A 25,621-nucleotide genomic window follows, 5' to 3' on the forward strand; every position below is an offset into this window, starting at 1 on the left:
AGTTTTGAAGCAGATATGAAATTCTAGTCAAAATGTGTTATTACCATCAATACCTCAAGGCTGAGGCCAAAGAAATAATTCAGGGGTTAAGATGCTAGCCTTACACATAGCCAAGTCCAATTTGATCTCTGGCACCACATATGGTTCCCTGAGCAGTCAGAAGTGACTCCTGAGCACAGTCAAGACTAAACCTGCCTACACACTGATAGGTGTGCCTTCCTCAAAAAAAATAAATAAATAAAAAACTCACATTGCTTTAATTGGGAATTTTTTATTTAAATGATAACTTTAAACTATCCAATCACTTATTTTGAATAGAGGAATCTTGTAAAATATAGGAAGAACTGAAATCATATGTATTTCTCTGATTGAAATTTTAGTCTACTAACGTGCATAATAAGGTGACCCCTCCAAAAAAAATTACACCATTCTGCTCAGCTGGCTGCATTGCCCATAAAGTCCAAGTCAAATTTACTCAGAGGTGTCGGTTGGCATATTAGCCAAAGGGCAGAATCTGCCCACACACAAAAGACGAATGCTGGATGAACAATAAAAATGCACGTGACCTCACTGGAGAATTATTGGAACCCCTAAGATTTCCAGCAACTCCTTTTCAACTGCCATTTTTACTTATTAAAATCAGGACGATACTATAATCTAATACTGCCCATATGTCAATGTATAACAAGATGTTGCATTTAAAACACCCTAGTCCTAGTCTAGGCTTTAGACTCATTCTATTCTAGATACAGCTTAATACTGATGATAATTCACTGTGTCTCTATCCTAGAGAGTCCATTAAAATTTTAACATACATTATCTAATTTAAAACTCAGCACAGTGCTGCAAGGCAGCTGCTAATATGGTCATTAGACGATGAGAGAAAAAGACAAGAAAAAGGTTGCCCTGTAAAAGTTAGCTTCAAAAGTTTGCCTTGTGGAAACTCCCTTGTTTTAGAAAATATGTTACAAACTACCGATCAAAAATTATTCACTAACATGTTCTCTTTAAAAAATATAATAATGACAGGACATTTTTTATAAATGCAATAAATGTCAGAATGATTCTAAATGGACTTTGTTCTCAGGAACATAGGTGAAAGTATTATGTTTTAAACTGAGAATCACAAGAAATTAATAAAGTGTGAATGAACTAAACAATAGAGGGAGGTACTGTCATCTCCTACACTTGCTGTCAAGGGGAATAGATTTATTTCTGCAAGTGCAGACTGTAACATAAGGAGGAGAAAAGATTTCCTTAACCCAGTCATATAATGCACTAGAACGTCAAACTCAACAGCTGGCACGAGTTCACCAAAGTTACTGGTAAGCTTGAAGATCCTGCTGTCCCCTGAAGACTAGAGTGAGGACCACAAGGATAAAGGACAGGTGGAAATGGTTAACTGTAGCTTGCTGACAGTTCAGTAAGCTATCGTTATTTTAAAAGCTTCGTTACCATTCTTGGCTCATGCCAAAAGAGACTACCCCCCCCCCAAAGTTTTCAAATTTATGTGAATCCCTACCCAATGCTTCAACTAACAGGGGGAAGGAGAGAAGAGTGTCAGATAGTGGTTTTTTTAAATTGCATTCTTCTATCTATTTTAAATTAAACATATCATGGCAATATTATTAAATCTGAGCTGTAGCGATAGCACAGCGGGTAGGGTGTTTGCCTTGCACGTGGATGATCTAGGTTCAATTCCTCTGTCCCTCTCGGAGAGCCTGGCAAGCTACCGAGAGTATCTCGTCCGCATGGCAAAGCCTGGCAAGCTTCCCATGATGTATTCAATACACCAAAAACAGTAACAATAAGTCTCACAATTTGTTGTGGGATGTTACTGGTGCCCGCTCGAGCAAATCGATGAACAACGGGAGGACAGTGCTACGGTGCTATTATTAAATCTAAATGGATTTTTAAAGGGCCTAGAAATGATTCAATTAACAACCAATTACATACAAAATCTTACATATTTGAGCTGGAAGAAACAGTTACAATTTTCTGGTTTTATTTCTTCATTTAACAAATTAGAAAAATGGAAGACCAAAGAAGAGAAGATAACATGCCCAAGATCTATACGTACAAAAACACACATAACCTAATACTGCACCCCCAGATTCTTTGATGATGTTCCCCATTACACCCAAAGTGATAATCAAATCCTGAAGGAAACAGTAACATTTATTTTTATTTCACCCAAATAAATTAGTGAGCCCAACTAGTAACAGAGGCCTCACAGGTAGAATAAGAATATGCATACAAGGTGAAATAAATTTAGATTTGTTATATAGATAATACTAGTTGTATATAATCTCAAGCCATGTCTTTAGAATTATTTATAAATCTATTGACACCAAGACCAATCAAGGATATTATGACTTCGGGAGCTGTGGCAGCACCAACATTCAACTTTCTGTAACACCAGATCAATAACCGGCAAAGAAAGCAAATATTGAATAAAGGACTTTTCTTATAATCGCCAAAGAGAAACAGGTGCTATTTTCAATAATGTAATCCAATGAGAGAATTAAAAACTGCCAAAGACAAGTGGATCCGCATTAAACTTAGAAACTTAGAATGCTTATAGATCTGTCAGTTCTGTGCATGTGAGAGGGAAAGAACTGACCTTCGGTTTGTCAATTTACATATATGGGATGTCTGGTTGCAGGAAGAAAAGATTAGATATACTTACCCTGGACGGGCTTGGATGTCCTCCATTCCCCCAGGACCCTGAGCTACTTCTGTCTTCTACATCTAGGGACAAGAGAAAAGTTCTTTAGGCTTTCTTGCAATAATTCTTTCTTTTTGTAGGTGCAATTTTAAATTAATGTTTCAAATTAATCTCCTGTTGCCTTTAATTAAGATTCAAGCATGGGGCTACCATGATGATAGTGGCTTCTGACCCACGTACTTAAATTAACTCATTTAAATTCACAGCAGAAATGAACTGGACCCTCAGGAACCAGAGGTATGAACAGAAAAATTACTTCCATCCTTCACAACGTTTCATAGCCTCTACATTTACAGACAAGAAACTACACCTACGATTTTATTAAAAGCTTTTGGATGAAGTTTGGAAATATACTAGCATGACTTTCATACAAAAACATATTAAATTATGGTAAATAGCCGTACTAATAATGGAACATCCAACCATAATGCTGTTGGGCTTTTTGTTCTCAAGTCAAAGTGTACCATACCAAACAACAAACATGCAACAAATCAGATAAAAAACCAATAGGGGAAAAAAAGTATTCAGTATCACTGCATCACAAAGAATTTAGGAAGAGAACACTGACTCAATTAAAAAAAATTAATAGATATTTTACTTGGTTTAAAATCCTCAATCTGGACCTTGAGATGATGCGGAAATGACAGTGATTAAAGCAACGTGGTTTTTTTTAATTTCTGGTAAATGGTTAAGAGATAACAAGAACGACTGGAAAGTTGAAATTTTTTAAACTCTACCAATGAAGCTCTAATGCTGACCAGAGTACTGAATGTGCGATCAATTCTGCAAGGGGCAAATACACAGAATGAAAGGTAGAACAGGAAAAGTTACTGTTTCCTTGGCTTAAAACATGAAAGTGTTCTAAAGATCAGTTGCTCTATATTTAGAAATGACTTTGAGATTTTTGATGAAAGGCCCTTTATAAGTATAAAAAGTTTCACTGTTCTATTATTTTGATCACGGTTGGTAACAGACGGCCATCACAAACTTCCTCTGACAGAACTGGAGGAGGAGGTGTGAAACTTCGGTTCAGGAGACATAATACCATTTATTGTGTTTCCTAACATTTCAATGATACTGTTTATTCGCTTAAGGCATCACTGTCTTTCCTTTTATTACTGCTAGTTTGGTTCGGGTATAGTAGAATACAAAGTGTTTTGGAATAATTTAAGAGATAAAATAGCAACTATTACCATTAAACAATTCAAAGCAACTATTAAGACGAAAACTGAATTCTCTCCCCCTTTTTAGAAAACAAATATTTATGTTCCTTTAGTTGCTATTCAGAAGTTAACATAACCCCAAACAGATATTCCCTGAAAGTTACTTAAAATCAGTGACTGCGCTCTTTAGGGAACTCAGCCAGTTGGCAGAGAAAGTGCAGGTAATTTCCCAAATTCTGTTGTTCAATAACTCTATACTCTGAACTCTCTTGGACAGGCTCAACAGGATGATAGAGCTTATAGTATTTAAAAATAAGTTTTGTAAGCTACATGATTCTTTCCTTAACCAAAAATCTAGATTTTCAAGCAAACCAAAAAAACAGTTTGAATTACAAAATTTCTCCACCACTTAGATTTTTCAGGTCTGCATATCTTGATTTCCCTTTCATTCAAAACAGAGATGAACTGCCTCCATGACCTTGGACCAAACTATTGAAGGAACCAAACAAAATCCCTTCATTTACCACAAGATTTCATGGCTTGAACCCATTTTCACTTGTCAAACTTCAAAATGTCTCATTTGGGTCGGAACGATAGTACAGCAGTGTGCCTTGCACGCGTGTGCCTTGCACGTGTGCCTTGCACGCGGCCAACATGTGTGCCTTGCACGCGTGTGCCTTGCACGTGTGCCTTGCACGTGTGCCTTGCATGCGGCCAACCAGGGTTCGACTCCCAGCATCCCGTATAGTTCCCTGAGCACCGCCAGGAGTAATTCCTGAGTGCAGAGCCAGGAGTAACCCCTGAGCATCATTGGGTCTGATTCAAAAAGAAAAAAAAAAGTGTCATTTATTTACTGGCTAATTGTTAGAGGGGCTTGCCTAGAGATGCTCCAGGATTGAGGGGAGGGGGTCACAACCAGCAATACAGGGCAGGATGCTTAAGGTATGTGCTTCAATCCCTTGTATCTACCTGCTCCAAGAGGGTTTTCAATAAGATATGCAGGCAGAAAAGGAAAATCTACATATCAACACGTGCAAGTGGTTTTGAACTTAAAGGCAGTTTTTGCCCTCAGAGACAGCTTAGAGACACAGTTGGTGGTCACAGTTAGCCAAGGGGGGGGGGGGGGCACTACTGGCACTGAGTGGGTGGAGAACAGCAGAGATACTTGGAATCATTGAAACAACTACAGCAACCAAAAATGTTCTGGCCACTAATGTCAAACAAATAACACCATGACTGAGAAGTTTTGTACCAAAGGCGGGATGGAGGGCTTGGGGGGAGGCTGAACGTATACAAATGCCAAAGAGACGGACCAAGTTGGAGAAATGAAACACAATCTGAGTTTTAATCTGAGTTAGCATTTAGTACAAACTCCTGCAAAATGATTGTTTTATGTATTTTAACCCAGACTTGAGTTGGCATGCTACTAGAGATCCTTCCTCTACATCTTCTGTCCACAGAATAAAGAGAAAAGTATGGTCACCCAAGCAGCCTGCTAATTAGCAGGCAGATAAAACACATCAAAACTTGAGTATTCCCAACTGGGCAATTTCAAAAGCGAGCAATCCACTAATTAAAAATGCTGGAAGTCTAGCTTTTTCAAAACAGGTTAAATACTGGCTGGGTTTCTTCACAAATAGATTCGCAACCAATCAGATCCGACTGCTCTTTTCCCATATCTATTTTTCTCATTTTCTGACCTCATGCTGCTCTCTCTTCCTTTCTACTTCCTTCCTCTCATTGCTCTCTTTTTCCTTCTCTTGGTCTCCCACTATATCTAGAGCAGAGATCCCCACACTCCTATGGTCTATCACCCTCTTTTCAGGAAAAAAAAATATCAATCACTCAGTGCCTCACTATAAATCTACCCTTAAGTGAACAAACAAACAGCCTCCAATTGCCCCTGAGGTTAAGGAAATCTCCACTGGGTAGCTCCAATACACCACAGGGGCTATAACACTCACTTTGGGAAATGCCTATCTACAGGGGCAAATTCCTAGCTCCCTAAAAGTAGTGAAAGAATCATGTGATCTTCAAAAAAAAATGTCTAGCATAACTGATGCTCATTTTTTTCCCAGAAGGAGAATCAAAGCAATAGCATGGGTCTGTGAAAACCATCATGAATGCAAACAGGTTACTGCACACCATTTGTTTCAATATGCCCTTCCCCCCAAACTTCATCAGATCTGCCAGTGAGCCAGCATTTCCTTAAAAACTATTCTAACACATCTCCGAGCTCATCTAAGGATAATACATGTCTAAATCATCTATTATGTTCATTTCAAAATCTGCATCTCAGAGTCCACCTTAGACCTCCTAAGTCTGGATCTATGGAGGCAGAACTGAGCCAAAAGAAGCTATTCGATTTAACAAGGTCCCCAGGTAATTTCTATGTTCACAGGAGTCTGTGATTTACTCTCTTGGGAACACAAGATACAGACACGCCCCACACCATTAATAGTTACCCATCTCACTCTTTATCTTGGAAGTCTTGTCCAGTTTACTGGTTTCAGCAGCATTCAATCAATATACACTGCCTTCTGCATCCCATCCATTCTGGCCTAGATACATATTTTCTGTAAGTTCTGTACAAGGCCTACATTTATGTCATTTCATATTCTCTCTGCTGGTATAGTTGACAGGCACACACTTTCATACCTCCACATTTTTGTAACAGCTCTCCCTTCGGTCTAAACTCTTTCAATTTCTGGGGGGTGGGGGTGATGTTGCTAATATTAAACTGCTTAAGTATGACTCAGAAATTGTGTGTTGCAGTTAAGTGCATCAAAACACTAATCCCCATTTCATACATGAAAAAACAATGGAAGAATTTTTAAAAAAAAAGAAAGAAAACACCTCTCCCACAGTGTTAATTAATGGCAGATATCCAAGCAAATGCAGTCTCTGCCCCATCACCTAAACATTTTCCTGGGGAGGTATTCAGCTCCATCATGACCAGCTCAAAGTTTATGTCAAATCACTTCTCCACAGTCAGAGTGAATGTCACCAGGACTATATACCTCCTCTTGTGTTCATGAGAGATTACAGACTGAGATACAACAGAAAGTAAACAGAATGATCATCTGAAGAAATCAAGAGACTGAAAATAGAAGGAGACAATTAAAAGAAAGACAGGAGGTGATGATCAACATGTACACAGTGATTGATGGACCGTTTGTTAGGAAAGGGTCAAAATTCTAGAAGCTACTGAGTAGGCAAAGAAAAGAGTGAAATGGGGTTTATAACGAGGATCAAATAGAAGCACACAAATTGTCTTGAGAAAAGCATAACTAATCTTGGTACTAAAACCAGGCAGAAAAAGTTTGCAGAACTCACAACACAGAGGATATAATGAAACACAGTAGTGCTCTCCACAGTATCAACAATAAGCACAGTAATGAAATTTGTATGGTTGACTCAATATGATAATTATATCAAACTTATTATGCAAATAACCATCTGGGTTAACCACCATACAGCTACAGAGCTACAAATTTCCATCCAACCAAACTGTCATATATGTTCCTCCCAAGAAAGAACCATGCCTTCTCACGTAAGTTCCTCTCAATAACTTATTTGATACCTTCTTTGATAAAATTCTGAGATAGACTCAATTTTTTCTTATTAAAATCAGTCAAAACACAAATAGAAATCTAAGAAACAACATCTTGGTAGAGGGTTCATATCTAGATGGTGAAACCAACCAGTATACAATCAGTCAAAACACAAACAGAAATACAAGAAATAATATCTTGGTAGTGTTCGTATCTAGATGGTGAACCCAAACAGTACGCAAAACAAATCGGGACACTGAAGTCACACATTAAGGCAACCAGAGCAACAGATGGAAACTGCCTGGGATGAAAGTTGTGTGAATGTTGAGTTCTGGCAAGTCTCTAGTTGTCCTGTCCTCCTTTGTCTACTATGGTTTAAGCAATAGGCAACCAGGAAGCTGGGCAACAGGAAGGAAAGGGGAAAGGATGGTAGAACTTATCCTTCCAAATGTCTGAAATGGGCATAATTGTACAAGATATGTCTGAATTGTTTTACTGTAGGGCTAGAATGAGAGCACAGTGGGTAGGGCATTTGCCTTGCACACAGCCAACCCGAGTTCAATTCCTCCATCCCTCTCGGAGAGAGTATTGAGAGTATCCCGCCCACACAGCAGGGCCCGGCAAGCTCCCTGTGGCGTATTCGATATGCCAAACACAGTAACAATAGGTTTCGCAAATGGAGACATTACTGGTGCCCGCTCAAGCAAATCGATGAACAACAGGTGCAGTGCTATTTTACTGTAAAGTCAAATTTAAGGAAGTTGATTGACACCAGCAGTGGTTTTAGGAAGCAAAGGAATACTTCATATATTTTCATTTTATTTTAGAAGTTCTAACATAAGCTCCTTTTGATTTCTCAGTACCAAAACACTGAAGTGAGGTTTACAATGAACTAAGACCAAAGACACTGACTAGAGAAAAGATACAGATACACAATTGTTAATTTGTGATTCCCATCAACATAGTCATTGAACAAATAATTTAGTCACTCATAGCTCCAATTAGCTCCTGCAGAAGAAGACAGGGAAACTACCAGATAGACTGTACAAGGAACAGGAAACACCACCACGAGAGCTGGGTAGAGACTGCAGTTTCAGCAGCAAGTCCACAGGAACCAGCTCTTTGGTTTCATTTATAAACTCATTTTTGTCAAGTGTAAAGTAAGTGGTTTTGATTTCCATTCTGAGAAACAGGGCACCTTATTATATCTGGACACTTCTTCCCCAGATACCTAAAACTGATAGGTAAAATCTATTCTCAATCTTCTTGAAACACTAATTAAATAAATAAATATTATAAATTAAATAATCAATAAATATCATAAATTATAAAATAGTATAATATTATAAACTAATAAATAAAATAAGAAATATCTATCTAAAATAAGAAGACATTTCCATCCTCAAGGAGGTCTTGTTAAAGTAAATGAGTTAATATTTACGAAATTCTCAGGAGAGTATCTGATCTATAGTAAACAGTCAGTAACCAATACCTACGGTGAATACCTGACTTACTAATATTTTTCAAAATCCCAAAAAGTTAAGATGTACAAGAATGTAAATTTTAATTTCATTTCAGGCTTTTTCCAAGCAAATTTGAGTCTCGCATTTTCACAACTCCCAGTTGTACTAAATAGGTCAGACCTTCAAGTATTTTTCTGAATTTAAGAAACAATCATTCGATGTTGAGCGAACAAACCTCACCTTCTCCAAGAACCTCTGCAGTACAATTAGGATGAGAATTGAACTAGAATTAGAGGGGTTTAATAACTCTTTTTGACCTTAAAAATAGTCTTTCAGTCTCTTGCCAGAGCTGCATAAATAATCTGCTGGCCAAAGGTCTCTGCTAAGAACACAGAGGGTTAAATAAGTTAAAGCTCAATGTAAAATAAACAAGTGTGGAAGTTCTCTAACTTTGCTGACTTTGAGTAGAGTTGTGTAGCCAAACATACAGGGTCTTAAGTATTTCTTGAAATCAGAAAACCACCAAAGGAAATCTGTTGCATTGTTCTAAGATTCTGCAAATTGCTAGTATGGTAGAAATATATTGATTTCCTGATGAAAGCTTCTACATACTCAGGATGCAATAGGAAACTGAAATTAAGTTCTTCTGGATAGAGAATCATTCTGAAACACGTTGAAGTCTACACTGTCTCAAATTCTTCTCTCTGCAACAGACACTATTAAATATCCTCCACACCATCACGAAGACTCACAGACTGCATACATCTGTGGAGCCTACTAATTTCCTAGTCCAGAAAGAACCCTTGGCTGAGCCCTCCACACAAACTGAGATGGCATATGCTCTCCGTCAGTGCCAGATGAATTTAGAGTTCAAAATATTTCATCAGCAAAGAGCGTGTTAAGGATGTGCACATTTTCATTAGCACCCAGTATAATAAGAGCTCTAAGTAGAGAAATTTGAAGTAAATTTAAGTACTAGCACAGAGGAAAGGTTGAGGAGCTTTAAATATTGATAGATGATATCCACATAATCATGATCATTTCTTTGTTTCTCAAAGAAATGAGATATGCTTCACAGTGAATCTGATGATCACAATCAAAAAATTTCAGCCCTTCTCAAATCTGAGGGAGCAAAAAGGCTGTGGAGAGGCACCCCACATATATTTCAATCCAGCCCAAATATAAAGAACAAGACACCGGCCCAGGGCTTTGTATCTTCAGAGGATTGCTGTTGATAGTGTCTTGCTCAGTGCTATTGGATAGCCCTGTGTAACAAATCTGAAATTTCAAAGGTCAAATACAAGATGATTTTATAGTACACATACAAACATGTATAAATTATATGAAGTAATAAGCAAATATACCAGAGGGTAAAAATATAGTAGGAAAATTTGCTCATAGTTAAGCTATTCAATATATTTTTAAATTTTAATTTAAAATGTGGAATTATTGTGTAGCGTTATGAAACAGAAAATGCATTATTATGTAACATGATATTTAGATATGCAAGTAAGAAAATGCACAGCAATTGGCGTTTGAAGAGATAGTACAGTAGGTAAGGCATTTGCCTTGAACACAGCCAACCCCAGTGCAATTTCTGGCACCAAGTATGGTCCTTCAAAGACTGCCAGGGGTGATCCCTGAGCACAAAAGCACAGAGCCAAAATAAAGCCTTAGCACAGCTGGTAGTGACCTAAAATTTCTGCCCCAAAATATCAAACAAAATGAACAACTATTTTATATATGTATATTATATATGTCTGTATATGATATACATATGTATGTATCATAGCTATAGTATACATATGTATGACATATATATATGCACATATATACCATAGCTATGGATTTTGATTTTTAGTATATATGCATACTATATATATGTATATACACACATGTGTGTCATAGTTATGCATTTTGTTTTGCATATATTAGTGGTATTCCTGATTCTGAAATCAGAAACTGATTAAAAAATTCACTATGAGTTAGATCACTAAGTGTGACCCAAAAGCTGACAAAAAAAGGGAGGGCTATAAAAGTAACCTTGCGGTCCTGAAGTTGTCTCAATTCATACAAGTTGGAAGCACCAATGGTAACCTAACTTGAATAATATCCTAATTTAAATAATCTATTGTAAAATGTGGCAATCTGAGTATTATTTAAACGACCGTTATTTCAAATGTTGGAGACATCCAATCTTCCACTTAAAGTTAGTCCTTTCAAGATTGCATCGTTCCAAACAATAGCTTAGAAAAATAGAGTATGAATAACTGGAGACTAGAGTGTAAGAATCTGAAATGCCTCCTTGATTTGAAATGTGATGGTTTTTATAGCATTTCACTGAAAATCGGTCTTAACTAGAATAATGTAAGAATAATGTTCTTAGAGAATGAACTTATCTCAAATCAGGTGGGAATAAGAATCCAAACTAAGTTATCATATTTGAAGGCTTTGAAAATAAAACATGTCACTCAATTTTAGTAGCACACAATCTTCAAACTATCAAAACTAAAAGAGAAAGAACAGCACTTGAGGAACTTTTTCTAGTGCTTACATGCTTGGATCCTTCTAAAAATATGTTTACAATAACCTTATCACGAAGTCTGACATTGAAAATGTAGTTATTTAGAAAATAAAACATTAAACAACAGAATTTTCTTAATACTTCAACTTCCCAATTAAATAATATACAGGATGATAGTGATATATACATGCTATTACACATATAGATTTTAAATCATGCAATCTTTTACAAATCCTTAGTATAAAAATGATTTAAGTTATGCAAACTGCTATCTTAAATGTCTATTTAATAAGTAAATTTTAAATGTATTGCAAAGGAGGAGCAAAGAGAGCTTAAATAAAACACAGTTTTTATATTTGTTTCATTCTACCTCTTTTCTCCCTGGGGTGCCATGTGTGAGGCTCTGGGAAAGGGCTGTTGACTGAATTAAAATATTTGTAGCTGTAATTACTTTGCAGAACCACCATGGTCCACTTTTCCCAAATGTCATCCGGTCCTCGTATTTCTTTTCCTTCTACTTCCTTTCATACTTTAACAAGTCTGCTTCTCCTGTTTCCTCAAGTCTAATCTCATCTCACTTCCTACTGCAGATGCTTGACTAGTACTGGTGAAGCCAAAAGTTTCACATATTCAGAAATCTTCCCTAAAATCTAGTTTTCTAACAGTCCCTTTCGCTTACAATAAGCACTCCCATAAGCTGATTTTTAATTCAGTCTTTCAACAACCCAATTTCCCACCTGTGTTTAACACTACAGCCCCCGACCCAGCAACGACAAGCAATCAATCTTATATGTTATCTTCAGGGGTCATGTCTTAGTTTTAGGCCAATTTTCTTTGTATTTAGGCACAAATGTGCAAACCACACTATATAACCCTGCAAAACATCAATGAGAAGGCTTAATTAAGTAACATTGACAGATAAATCCATTTCTTTCGCAGTAATCAAATCAAAGCAGGTTGACATAACACAGGAACTTAATACAGTTATTCTCTTGTAATTGGAAAAAGGCCCTTTACTTCTCATTAAAGCAATCTTCTGGGTATTGGCATAATAAGAAGGCTCAGAGCTTTAATACTGCCCTATAAAAATCTCAAGATAGAGACCCCTTAAGCAAGCAAGTCAGATTATCTAATTCCTTGATCACAGCAGAACATGTCGTTCCTAGGGTTTTAAACTACTAAATTCTTTATCTCTGTTGCAATTAAAAAGAGGTAAATCAGAATCGAACCCATACTATGGCAATCTGTAAAAATGTATAAGTTGTTTACAGTTTTATACATCTCTATCCACACGTATTTGAAAGAAAATGTCCCATTAAAAATGATTTTGAAATACTTCATGTGAAATTGTAATAGCTTGGATCAAGAAAAACTCTCATTGTTTTACTTAATGGGCTCAACAGGATACATTTTGCCTAACTTTATAATCTAATACTCAACAATATAGTAAAGTAAGGCCGGCAAGCTACCGAGAGTATTCAATATGCCAGACACAGTAACAGTAACAATATAGTACAACTTGGTTAATCAAAACTATAAAATAATAAACACTGAAGAAGAGCACTTAATTTTCATGATATTTTAAGTTTTAGAAACAGTAAGTCACCTGGTCAATTGATGTGGGGTTGGTTTAACTAGGTTAAAACCCAAACAAATGCGACAATATTACATTAAGTTCATATGTCCAAATGAAGCAAAATTAATTTTCATTCATTTACTCCAATTTTGAGGGTGCTTCTGTTACTTATCTAATTGTGCATCAATATCAAAATGATTCTAGCAACTCTTCCTGGAAGGATAAGATATAATCTAGATTACAATTCCCAAATATGATGATCATCAAAATCTCCCAAAAGCTTAAATTAAAATTCCACAAGTATCCTGTATCCTGGCTCTACCACGAAACTTACCAAGCAGAATCTAGTCAAGAAAACTTATCAGTGACAGAAGTCAAGGAAAAAAATTTAGTTTTATTTTTCCATTTCTCTACATTTTTGTTTAAATTTAAAGATTACAATGCATTCAAAATTATATGTTGTTATGCCCTTTACCAATTTATAAATATTTTGCATTTAGTATTTTCAAACTTAATATTTCTTTGTGCATTTCCTAAGACTAAAAGCAATATATTAATCAAAATCAGGGAATTCACTATTGACGTAATAGTTCTATCTTAACCATGATCTATGTATTTCAACTCAACATCCTCCACACCTTTTTTAGAGGGCTTATTCCAGAATCGCCCACTAAACTGAATCAGATTTGGCTTTCACTTATTTTTATCAGAAACAATCCCTCACTCTTCCTTTTCATTTTGTGATAGTGGCATTGTTGAAGACTACAGGCCAACTGTTTTATAGACTGTTTCTCAATGTTGGTCTATTGGATGCTGCCCCATTATATTTGGGTAGACCAAACACTAAAAATGGCCTGTGTCTCTCCCAGGATATTACACGTAAATTCACATAATCTGGGGAAAATTAAGAGGGGGGGGAAACATTAACATCATCTACTAGTGGGCTCACCTTTATTTACTATGCTAATTTCATCACCTGGTCATGGTACTGTGGGAATTCTCCACTGTGTAAATAGAACTTTTCCCTGTGCAACTCATAATCTATGCAGAGATGTTTCCAAACTATTAACTAATTTTTAATTTTATGTATATTGAAAAAACACAAAAGTGTATAAAGTAAAAAAGTGAAAATCCCTTAAACTTCTACTGCTGCCACTGTCAGATCAACGATGACCTATAATGGTTTCCTAGGCAGCCTCACAGAATCTTGGGTCTGTGATCAAGAAAACCATACAAACACAAAGCATGGAACACAAAATCTGATGAAGAGTTCTATTCCATTTAACTTGATCAGAAATATTTCTAGCATTTCTGCCCTCTGGTCATTTCAACAGACATAATAGTGACAGCCTTGTGTCCTAGGTCAAGATAGGGAGGAGAGGGTGTATTATATAATATATATTATGTAGAAGAATAAATAAAAGCATGTAATAATACTATTAACTTTGAAGGAATTCAGGCCAGATAAAGACAAGACGAGCACACACTTGTCAATCTAGGTAATGTGAAAGGACATGTTTAAGAACCCACTCTGGAGTCAATGCCACCCTAAGAATTTGTTCTTTGCCTATTTTTCTCACATTCTCTACAGGATAAAGTAGAATCTGGGCCAGGAAGCTAAGTTGGAGCATAAGTTTTCCATTCTGGAGTCCCAGCTCCTACTCCTGAGTACCACTAGGACAACCCCCAACCACAGTGCTGGGAATGGCCCCAAAACAAAATAAATGAAATATAAGAAAAGTAAACAGAGGTATGTCAGGGCAGGAGCACTTTCCAATTAAAATCCAAGGGAGAGGTCAATGTACTTAGGACAGACGGGGGAAAAATGTTTTTTCATAGGCTTACCGAAAGAAAAGTGGAAGGAAGCATCGAAAATGTTTTTTAAAAAGTAGGAAGTAAAATGAAGTCATGAAAATATATTCCTACATTTCAAAGTGAAGTGCAAAAAAAGAACTGGGCATGGCTACAAAGTAAGGAGAACAACTTGTGCACAGAAAGGATTCTTAAGTCAACCTGGGTCCTTTAATAGGATCTATATATATAGGGCTGGAGCGATAGCACAGCAGGTAGGGCGTTCGCCTTACAAACGGCCAACATGGCCGACCCGAGTTCGATTCCTCCACCCCTCTCGGAGAGCCCGGCAAGCTACCGAGAGTATTCGATATGCCAGACACAGTAACAACAAAGTCTCCAATGGAGACGTTACTGGGCCCGCTCGAGCAAATTGATGATCAACGGGAGGGCCTTTACCTTTACCTTTATGCATATATATATATATATGCATATTGCACAAGTATGAGTTACTAATTGAAATCAAGATGGGAATGATATTACCCTAGAAAAAAAGGCTATATTGTTAATAAACTGTAAGAACTAGTGAATTTTAACCAATTTAGAAATAAATACTTAGAAATTGCCCTCACAATTCTATTAGGTCTTGAAGATACAAGCAAATATTTTACTAAGTTTGGCTTATGAATGTGTAAGTGGATATAAAAATCCCAACACACACAAATACAATAAATTTATACACTGGAACTTACTAATAATTTAAGAGGTATTATTATTATTATTAATGATGTTTAAATAGCTACCAGATGTTGTGACTTATTCACTGATACAGTCTTATCTTTTTATCAGAGTGATTAGAGATGTGTGTCTGGTGGCTTAAGGATTTTACATTTTATCTTGCCATTATACAAGTACATGTTTTGCATTATGCTTTCCAACATGTTTCCTATACCTATTTTATTTCAAATGAATTACTGAGAATTACTGAAAGTACGAAATTAGGATTAGAAGTGATTGTATACTTAATTATAAGTAGACTAACACCATTTTACAAAAGCATAAAAAGAGAAAGAAATTGGTTGATAGTCTACATAAAAGGGCATTCTTCAAAAGATTTACCCTCTTCCTTTCATGATTGAATTCTAACAACCAAATATTTGCTGAACTCATTAGAATACTGGCTAAAACAGGAAAGTTAAATAATAAAATAGCTGGACTTTTATAGAAATATAATTTCTAAAGGGTTTCTGGATAACATCCAGATCAAAGTGTAAGCCTGGTTTTATGCTCAAGGATCACACCTGATAGGGTTCGGGAATTATATGACATGCTGGGGATCATACCTGGATCTGCCACGAACAAATCAAGTGACCTACTCACTGTACTATATCTCCAGCCTAAATACACGTTTTTAGTAAATGTTAGCAATGAAACATAAATTGCTCATCAATCTCTGAGCTGTCCTAGAGCCTATATAATACCACTTCTCTTCTCTCTCTCTCTCTCTCTCACACATACACACACACACACACACACACACACACACACACACACACGTGCGCGCGCGCGCGCGCGCACACACGCACGCACGCACGCACACATGCCACAAGCCTGGAATAGATTTGAGAAAGGTCTAGGGCTGTGAAAGCAGGTCCAGTCACAACAGACTGAAGTGGGGCCTGGGAGCCTAGAAAGCATTGTAATGCTCAACCAGAAGAATATGGAGACAGGATGATGTCTCATACAAGGGGAATCAAAGAGCATTATAAGGGAGTAACAAGTGGTCAAAGGCAAGAGAACCTGGGAACTGCTCTATGGAAATGAGCTTTCCATGGCAGGGAGATGGTGAGGGGAGGGAAGAAAGAAAGTTTTGGGTGAAAGCCACAGACAACAGTGGAGGGAAGTGGACGCTCTGATGGAGGGTGAAGGATTTAAACACTCTGCACAAGGAACCCCATCATTACAGTACAGTAAATCACAGTGACTCAAATAATTACTCTAAATGAGCCCTGATTTCCCCCAAACCATGCTACTACTCTTCTTTCACTTCAGAGCAGTCAAAATATTTCTGCATTACTTTGCTGGTTCACCTTTTGGGATGAAAAGCTGAAATGCATTAGAACACGTGGTTTGGTATTTTCTTAAACGAAATACATTCAACTCATGAGTATAAATGTTTTCACTCTTTTTGCTCCTTGGGTCTGCAACTTGGTTGCACCCTGCCGTCCCCCCATCCGACAGCAATGGAGTACTGACTAGAAAGGAATGAGCAACTGTGATGTACTGATCTCACAAATGCACTGGGTACAATGATAAAAAGCCAAAACTCTTCCTCAGGAATGGAAGAAATGTTGTCAGTTTGAAAGGAGAGAGAAGCAAAGACCTGAAGAATGACAATAACCAGGCATCTTGAAAGAAATCAAGCCGGGAAGGGTCCTGGGGGAAACTAGTGCTTTCAATGGAGAATAATGATTTATCTGATGAGATTAGCAGAAAGTTTGATTGGAAAAGATGCCTTCTTGACATAACAAAGATTGCAATGTTACTTTAAGATTTTTTTTTTGGGTAGGAAAAAAACAGTTCCTGCCAAATGTGGTCTGTAACAGCACAGGCTAGCCATGAGTGATACAGTGGGAAAATAGCCACTAAGCCAGATTTTATTTGATTTGTACTGATGATTTTTATTAGAATACATGGATCATTGCTTCAACCTTTTCATGTAAAACCAAATCAAATTCAAAAACTCACACATCAGTCACCTAACCTTATGTCATTCCTTCTGCTTTACTAAAGTTGAGCCACATTTCAGCTGATCTGTCCTCGATAAATCGCTCAGCTACTCAAAACTGTTGCGCCAAATTCTGGGAGGCAAGTGGTACACAAAAGAAACCACAAAATCTGCAGCAACAAGCAAACCAAAGAAAGGAAACACTGCAGGTTCCGTAAATACTGAATAAAATCAAAGCAACGAACAGCCACCAAAACAAGATAAAACTAATTCATTTTATCAGTCCTATTGCAACTTACTTTAAAAACATGCCCTTTAACACCCAGCCAATTTTTCTCTTTAATTCAAGGCACTGAACAGGATTCTGCAACACAGTTTCTCTGAAACCACCCCCCCACACACACACACATACACACACACAAAATCCACAATTACATGGCATAAAATCGCTTTGTATTTTAATCAATTTTACAAATTACAAATAACAATTTTACAGATTAAAATTATTTTAACTTTAAGGTTAAAAAGTTAATTGTTAAAAATCACAATTGTAGAAAGATTCTATATTGTTAATGAAAACAATTGTGTCATTAAAAGAAAAGTCATTGAATTCCATAAACCAAGGTAATGGGTTTCTGATAAAAAAAAAAAAGTCCCATATGTTAGTTTCCACTTGGTATTTCCTTTTTTGTATTAGCATTTTCAGTATTTCCTCCTAAACATGTGACTGAAAGTTTAAATCCAAACCCAAAAGCAACAATTAATACTTGAATATCTACTTCAAGCTGACAAATCAACTCGATTTAATTTTCTTTAAAAATCGGGGGGCTGGAGTGATAGCACAGTGGACAGGGTGTTTCCTTGCATGCGGCCAACCCGGGTTCGATTCCCTGCATCCCATATGGTTCCCAGAGCACCACCAGAAGTAATGCCTGAATACAGAATCAGAAGTAACCCCTGTGCATCACCAGGTGTGACCCAAAAATCAAATAAATAAATAAACAAAAATCCTATTTGCTCCTGAAATTGTTTTCTCTTCAGCAAAAGCAAACAGTTTTCCCAGTTAAAGGTGGCAGGCTCCAAACTCACTGACTTAGGGGCTCCCCTCGTGGCTTCAAGGTCCCTGGCTGTATCCCTACAACCCCAAGATCATCAGATGTGGCCTTTATTAAAATAAGTAACTTCTAAAGGCTGACTATGTACCACAGGCAGTGCCTAATTTTCTATCTGAAAACTAGTGGTCTTCAAACTTTTGGGTCCTGGTGAAAACTTCTGTAGACTTTAAGATTATGTTTTTCACCTTGAGATTATGTTTTTCACCAATCCCTATTTCTTTCTCCTCTGATCACACAGGAAGTTATCTTATCCTGTGGAACTTTTTATCATCTGTGTGGGAGGGACGGTCACAAAACTAAAATTTGAGCAATAAGAGAACGTGAGCAAAAATAATGCATATTGGGGCTGGAGAGCTAACACAACGGGTAGGGCATTTCCCTTGCACGCAGTCGACCCGGGTTCGATTCCCAACATCCCATATGATCCCGGCACTACCAGGAGTAACTACTGAGTGCAGAGCCAGGAGTAACCCCTGTGCAACACTGGGTGTGACCCAAAAAGCAAAAAAAAAAATAAAATAAAATAAAATAAAATAATGCATGCCTTTTCCAAGTTTGATCTCTGAATTCCCCCATGCAGTTCTCCATGAGCTTTATCTTTCCGCTTTCAACCCTATCCAACAAATCCAGTGAATTCCTGAGGGTACAGATAATGCCAAAACTAAAGCATAAAAGCACCCGGACCTGAAGGACTGAGGCACCCTAGGGACACCAGAGGTCTGTGACACCAAAGAGAAACACTCTGCAGTATTAAGCTACTAAAGTTTGGGGTAGTTTGTTCCAGCAATTAGCATACCCTGACTAATGCATCCTCCAAAGCAGACTTCCGTGAATTCTGGTGCTATGATTCTATCTTCCAAGCAAAGCAAACATACACAGCTAGAGCTGGCACTAGTCGGAACTGCGAAGTAGAGGAAACTGGTCTTTGAACTATCCTTCTCTCCCTTTCAGACTTGTTTTCCCCTCTTAGCATTTCCTCCCTCTGAGCACCAAATGTTCTCAGGCTGCTCAGTCTCGTCTGTCTCAAGGAAATAAATCCAATACGTTCATTAGCCATTCTTTCTCTCAAGCATCATCAGCAACCATGAGTGGTGAGCTGCTTGCTAATTGTGTAAATTTGGAACAATCCTTGAACATATCAGATTCTGTGTGCCCTCAAATTTTAGACAGGAATGCTTACATCAGTCCTACAATATTACTGTGATGATGTGATTATTTATGAAAAATGTCACCATGGAACCTGAAACACAATAGAAACTCCAAAATAGAATGACTCCTATATTTGTTATGATTACTATTATTATCGTGGTGTGGTATTTGACACCAAAGGGAATAGAAAAATCAATATCAAATAGAGCTCTTGCTCTCTAAAACATATCATCTAGATTGGGCAAGAAAAACCATCCATACAAAAACTGATTGCTAAAAGAATGGGTAAGTGTGGATTTCAGAAAGGAAAGACATATAGACTAGAACTATCACTTGCATAAGATTGGTGATTTAGGGTGCAGACGAGGAAAGAAAGAGCAGTAGCACCCTGAGGGGCTGTACCAGCATTCTGACATATGTTCCCAGTACTCTGTGATACACTTGCGTTACAAAGGCAAGTCAAAACTGGTGGTGGTGAAGGCATTGACACCAGGGAAATTGGCAGACATTGCAAATCAAGGTATTTGTGGAGTTTTAAAAAATATTAGTATTGAGGGCGGAGCAATAGTACAGCAGGTAAGGGGTTTGTCTTGCATGCAGCCAATCTGGGTTCAGTCCCTGGCATCCCATATGGTCCCCCAAGCACCACCAGGAGTAATTCCTGAGCGCAGAGCCAGGTGTAACCTCTGAGCATCACTGGGTGCTGCCCCAAAAAGCAAATGTATGTATGTATGTATGTAAGTATGTATGTATGCATGCATGTATGTATGAAATAGCTAAGAAGACGAAGAACCTCCGGCTCCTGGCACATCTCTGATTCCACTGTTCTTCCTGCATTAAAATACGCCTCAGAGATCTGGGCCCTACAAAAACAGGATGAGAACTCTATTCGGGTCTCCCAAAGAGGAATCAAAAGAGCTATGCTTGGAGTATCACATTTCACTCAAATGAGAGAAAGAATCCGGAGTTCCGATCTCCGTGCATGATCAAGAATCAGGGACACTGTCTCGTTTGCCAAGGCATCGAAAATCAGATGGGCTGGACACGTAACGAGATTTGGAGACGACTGCTGGACTAGAGCCGTTACTGACTGGATTCCACAGGACGTCAAAAGACCGCATGGCCGCCCACCTACAAGATGGTCAGACTTCTTCGTCAAGACCATGAATGATCCGTTTGAGGCTCTTCTTGTTTCTAGAATAAACAGACGCCACTGGGCTACACTAGCACGCGACAGGGATGAATGGAGAAGCTACTGGCGCCCGCTCGAGCAAATCAATGATTAACGGGAAGTCAAGTGATCAAGTGATATACACACTTATAAAGACTTATAATGGCATCAAAGAAAACTCATTCATTGTGCTCAATTTTTATTCAAACTGCCTGTCTCTAACAATCTCTAGTAGGCTGTACTGTCCTCATTTTATAGATGATAAATCAGACCTCAGAATATGTTGTGACTGGCAAGCATCTTGATGACCGGGCCCCTGCACTAAAAAAAGTGAAGGACATCAAAATTTCTTTTACTCAGCATGTTAAATACACACACACACACACACACACACACACGCACACGCGCGCGCGCGCGCGCCTGCCTTAAGTTCAGGCAGTCTTCCTTCAATACTCACTTTTTCACCATTATTCAATTAGCTCCTCTCTATAACTCCTGAATCGATATCTTTTTTTCTCAACACACTTCCTGGTTACATCCAATTCAAAATTTTGTACATTATTCCTTCAAGCAGTACCCATTACATTGACTCAATAAATAAATTTGTGCTAAGAGCTCATCAATCAATCAATGGTTTTCCATACTCCTATCTATACCAAAGCATTCCATTTGAGCTTATGAGTAAGTCTGGATCTAGAAGGCCCTGGGATGCCTCTCGGATTAGAAGAGGTCTCTGCCATTAGTTCAGTAACGATGGCTATTAACAGCTGATGTCAAGCTTGGATATGTTCCTGGAGGATGAGAAAAGCCAGGAAATACCACCAGGTTTTAGGTACTCTGAGACTCCAGGAAACATCTGTACCGTGGGTAACTTTAAAATGGCAGTGCGCACTTACACTTTGGTAATACATCATCACTCCTTTTCTGCCTGACAACCTTGGCCATGGCACAAGATCCTAGAGCTCTCCAAGGGCAGGAAAACAAATGGGAAAAGGCTCCAAAATACAAGAGCATTCCCTCTACAGGAATGGAGAGACACGTGGGAACATACCAAGACACACAAGAACTTGGTCTGCTGGCAAGACACACAGGAACATATGAATAAAGGTATGAAAGTCGCACTGGTCACCATAGAAAAAAATGCCGAGCAGGACTCAAGGAAGATACAGCCTTGTACAAAGCACACCGATTATTCGGAAAAGTTGGAAAAGCACCAAAGCACAGGAGCAAGAAATTCGCATTTGTGTTTTGGAAACTGCAACACTGGGGAACTGCATTAGTAAGATGAGAAGTCAGAATAAAAAGACTGATTAGGAGGCAAGAAATTACTGTTATAAAAAAATAAAAGAGTGCAGGATTATACAAGGAACGCGGGAGTACAGACAGAACTTAACTAATTTAGGAAAGTGAAGCAAATAAGTACTCAGGAATTGTTCCTAGGTTTTGGTTTGAAGAATACTGTTGTAGATATTTAAGGAAATGATGGTTTAGGGGGGGGGGAAACCTTAATACATATGACAGTTTGCATTTTAATTGTCTATTGGGCACCCAAATTTAATATCGAGCAAAATAACTATGTGTGTGAAAGGCAATTTCGGCTGCAGTCTAATGGAAAATCCCTGTTACACAGAGAATTTATTCGTTCAGATAAATGGAAGTCTGGAGATAAGGCAGGTTTCAGGGTTGACATCCAGTGGGTCCAACACATTATCAAGAACAAAGGGATCCTTCCAGCCCTTCTTACTTTGCCACTTTCATGTTACTATCCTAAGCAGGAATCTATCATAGCTAAAAGACTTCTGGGCCTACTTGCACTCTCATTGATCTACTTATTGAGTGTTCATTTAAAAAAAAGAACAAAAGTCCTCCTAAACTTTACTATGATTGGCACCATCGTGGAAGTAATTCCAAAAATCAGGAAATACAACCAAATGATCTAAATCAAAACACGCTGATGTGGATGGAATCACCCTGATTTGCTTTGGCCAATCAGAGCTAGAGAAATGGTAATCCCAGACAGACTAGACCACAGGAGTGAAGGAGTGGGGTACACTCTAGCAAGAAAATCCCATCAAGAGGTTGCCTTGGTGCCTTCAGTCTATGAAGAGGAAGCAAGCAGGCGAAACATCAAACACGTTTGTCAGGGAAAATATGAATCCCATCATGGTACTCACATCCTTAAACTCTTCAAAAATTGCCTCAGTGACAGCAGAGTAAGAGAAACTTTTTTTCCTTTTTTTCTTTCTTTTTATTTATTTATTTTTTTTTGCTTTTTTGGGTCACACCCAGCAATGTTCAGGGGTTATTCCTGGCTATGCACTCAGGAATTACTCCTAGCGGACCGGCTCGGGGGGCCATATGGGATGCTGGGAATCGAATCCGGGTTGGCCACGTGCAAGGCAAATGCCCTATCTTCTGTGCTATCACTCCAGCCTCAAGAGCAACTTTTTAAAATAACAGATTCCTAAACCATCTTGCACAACCAACCTGGTTTCTTTTCACAAGTCTCCTTGTCCCTGGCAGTGCACAGACACCTCTGACCCTCCTGCTTCAGAACATGAACAGCATCCACTGAGAGAAACTCGGACCCACTAGCACCGCTCTGCTTTCCTACTTGGCCTGTTTCCCTCTTCTATCAGCTCTCGGCTGAATCATTGCTTCATCAGGGAAGCTTTCCTCATCCTCCTAAATCAGGAGTCATGTTCTCCATCACTGAACTTGTCAGAGGTTAACTTTTCCATTTCTACAGTTCTCAGTTCCTTTCTTGGCCCCCTGAACAAAATACTGCATGAAAAATGGTACAGTATCTGGTTTGCTTTGGCTCCTACCCCCAAGTACACGGCAAAGTGTCGGATATCTGGTTCACCAAACCATTTAAATGGGCTATCGGGCTGTGCACCTTAAAAAGCACAAAAACTATTGACAAAAATACCTAAAGTTACCAAACGTTCAGCAGAGGACAATGTAACATGATAAAAACCACAAGTAAGTTTACCTTACCTGGTAATAACTACAGAAACTCAACCAAAATGATTAACTTAATGCATTGCATGGGATATCCCTTTCTCCGTAATTTGTCTGTTTCACAAATATGCAAGTATAGGTTAAGATTCGGCAAGAAGATGCAGATCAGTACGCGGTACGCTTAACACACTGAAACACTTGCCAGTCACATGACCGAATAGGAGTTAATGTACAAATCTCCAGCACTGCGATTTCTATAGTAAAAATGCAGTGAAACAGTCAGGCTTCATGTATGTTTTATCCCCTGACAGAAATCATCCTTTATATGGTCATTGTAAAGGGAAAGATGTGCCTCTTTATGTTCACTCTGATATGCACCCTAGTGATTTGATACATTTTCTATAATCATTGGCCTCAGGACAGAGGAGAAAACAACTGTTACCTCCACAGTAAAACAGCTTTCTGGGATCTGCGGAGAGCAAGGCAGAGAGGGGTCGACAGCCTCTGTTAGTGACTCACGTAGCAGTTACAGCTCAGCAATTTTCGAGAACCTTTCCGTCAAAACCTCCCCCATTGTTTTTAATAAGGTGTCATTAATATTTAGACTTGCTTTCAAGCTCTTGTTCCCTCTTGAAAACATATCTGTCTCCATCCTCTGTTTCTCAGCTTGTTTATTTCCACTCTGGAGAAGCCTGTGTTCTCTCTCGACCTACTTCCCTCTTTCTCTCTCGTCACATCTTTCCAAATAAGTTTCAATAACAACTACCTTGCTTTGCAGGAAAAAGGTACCGTTAATAGTAAAAGCTATGCTTTAAATATCAATAATCAGAACAGTAAAGACACAACATGGAACACTGAGTTTACTGCTTTCAACTTTTCAAAGTAGTCTCACCCCGAGTATTCCATCCTACCTTAGATTAGGTATGTCAGAGAAATTTAGGGGTGGGTTCAAGTCCCAAAGTGCAGAACACTGGAAAAACTAGAAAGAAAGAACTCATGATTTCTCCTCTCAGTCCCTTTTCAAATCTCCTGGCACTATGTCCTTGCTGCCATGAAAGAAAGTAATCTCTCTTGATAGCCATAGCTTGAATTAAGACAAATGATACTCTCTCTGACAACAACAAAAGTTATCTTTCCTAACAAATCATTCATTATTCCAATTTTCCAATGATCCGAAATGCTTTGGGTTAAAATTTCTCTTAAATGGAAAATTCAGCTAACTACTAACTCTAAGAAGCATTTTAATGCTTATTTTCATGTATTTTTACCCCCTTTGCCTCTACAGAAAAAAGTATGTTTGAGCTGAAGGTCCACTAAAAAGATGAAAGTCTTACTTTGTAAGCTATACCTGAAAATTCTCAAACATAAGAATACAGTACAAAAGCCAGGCAATTAGCAACCAGCCAAGGAAGAAAAGTGCAAAATAATGGACAGTTCTAGCAAACTATACATATCACCTTTCTCTTAATTGTGCATGACAGTAGGTTCCAGAAGTAAATTGCAGGGGAGTGGCAGACAAATTTGTCATAAAAGTTCATGTACAAAGGCTTAATTAAGCACATCAGTGTCTCCCTGTGTTTGGAAGAAAAAATAATCTCAGCTTAGCAGGGTTATAAAAATACAAATATCACTTCTTTCCCTTTATTTAAAACATTAGTTTATCAAAAGATGCAATGGTCCTAATAGTCTGCTCTG

The 25,621-nt window shown here is 38.1% G+C and overlaps 1 protein-coding gene across 6 annotated transcripts in view; it reads right to left on the minus strand.

Annotated features, from left to right (window-relative positions):
* TCF4 (transcription factor 4) overlaps positions 1 to 25,621 on the minus strand; it is a 377,861-nt gene that overhangs the window by 241,051 nt on the left and 111,189 nt on the right. For all 6 annotated transcript variants that reach the window (XM_056138179.1, XM_056138183.1, XM_056138182.1 and 3 more), the window contains one exon: positions 2,690 to 2,751. In XM_056138179.1, the coding sequence (XP_055994154.1) occupies positions 2,690 to 2,751 (62 nt within the window). The remainder of the gene's footprint in view (positions 1 to 2,689; positions 2,752 to 25,621) is intronic.

This window comes from Sorex fumeus, unplaced genomic scaffold (assembly GCF_029834395.1).
Source record: "Sorex fumeus unplaced genomic scaffold, SorFum_2.1 ptg000128l, whole genome shotgun sequence".
NCBI classification, from domain to species: domain Eukaryota; kingdom Metazoa; phylum Chordata; class Mammalia; order Eulipotyphla; family Soricidae; genus Sorex; species Sorex fumeus.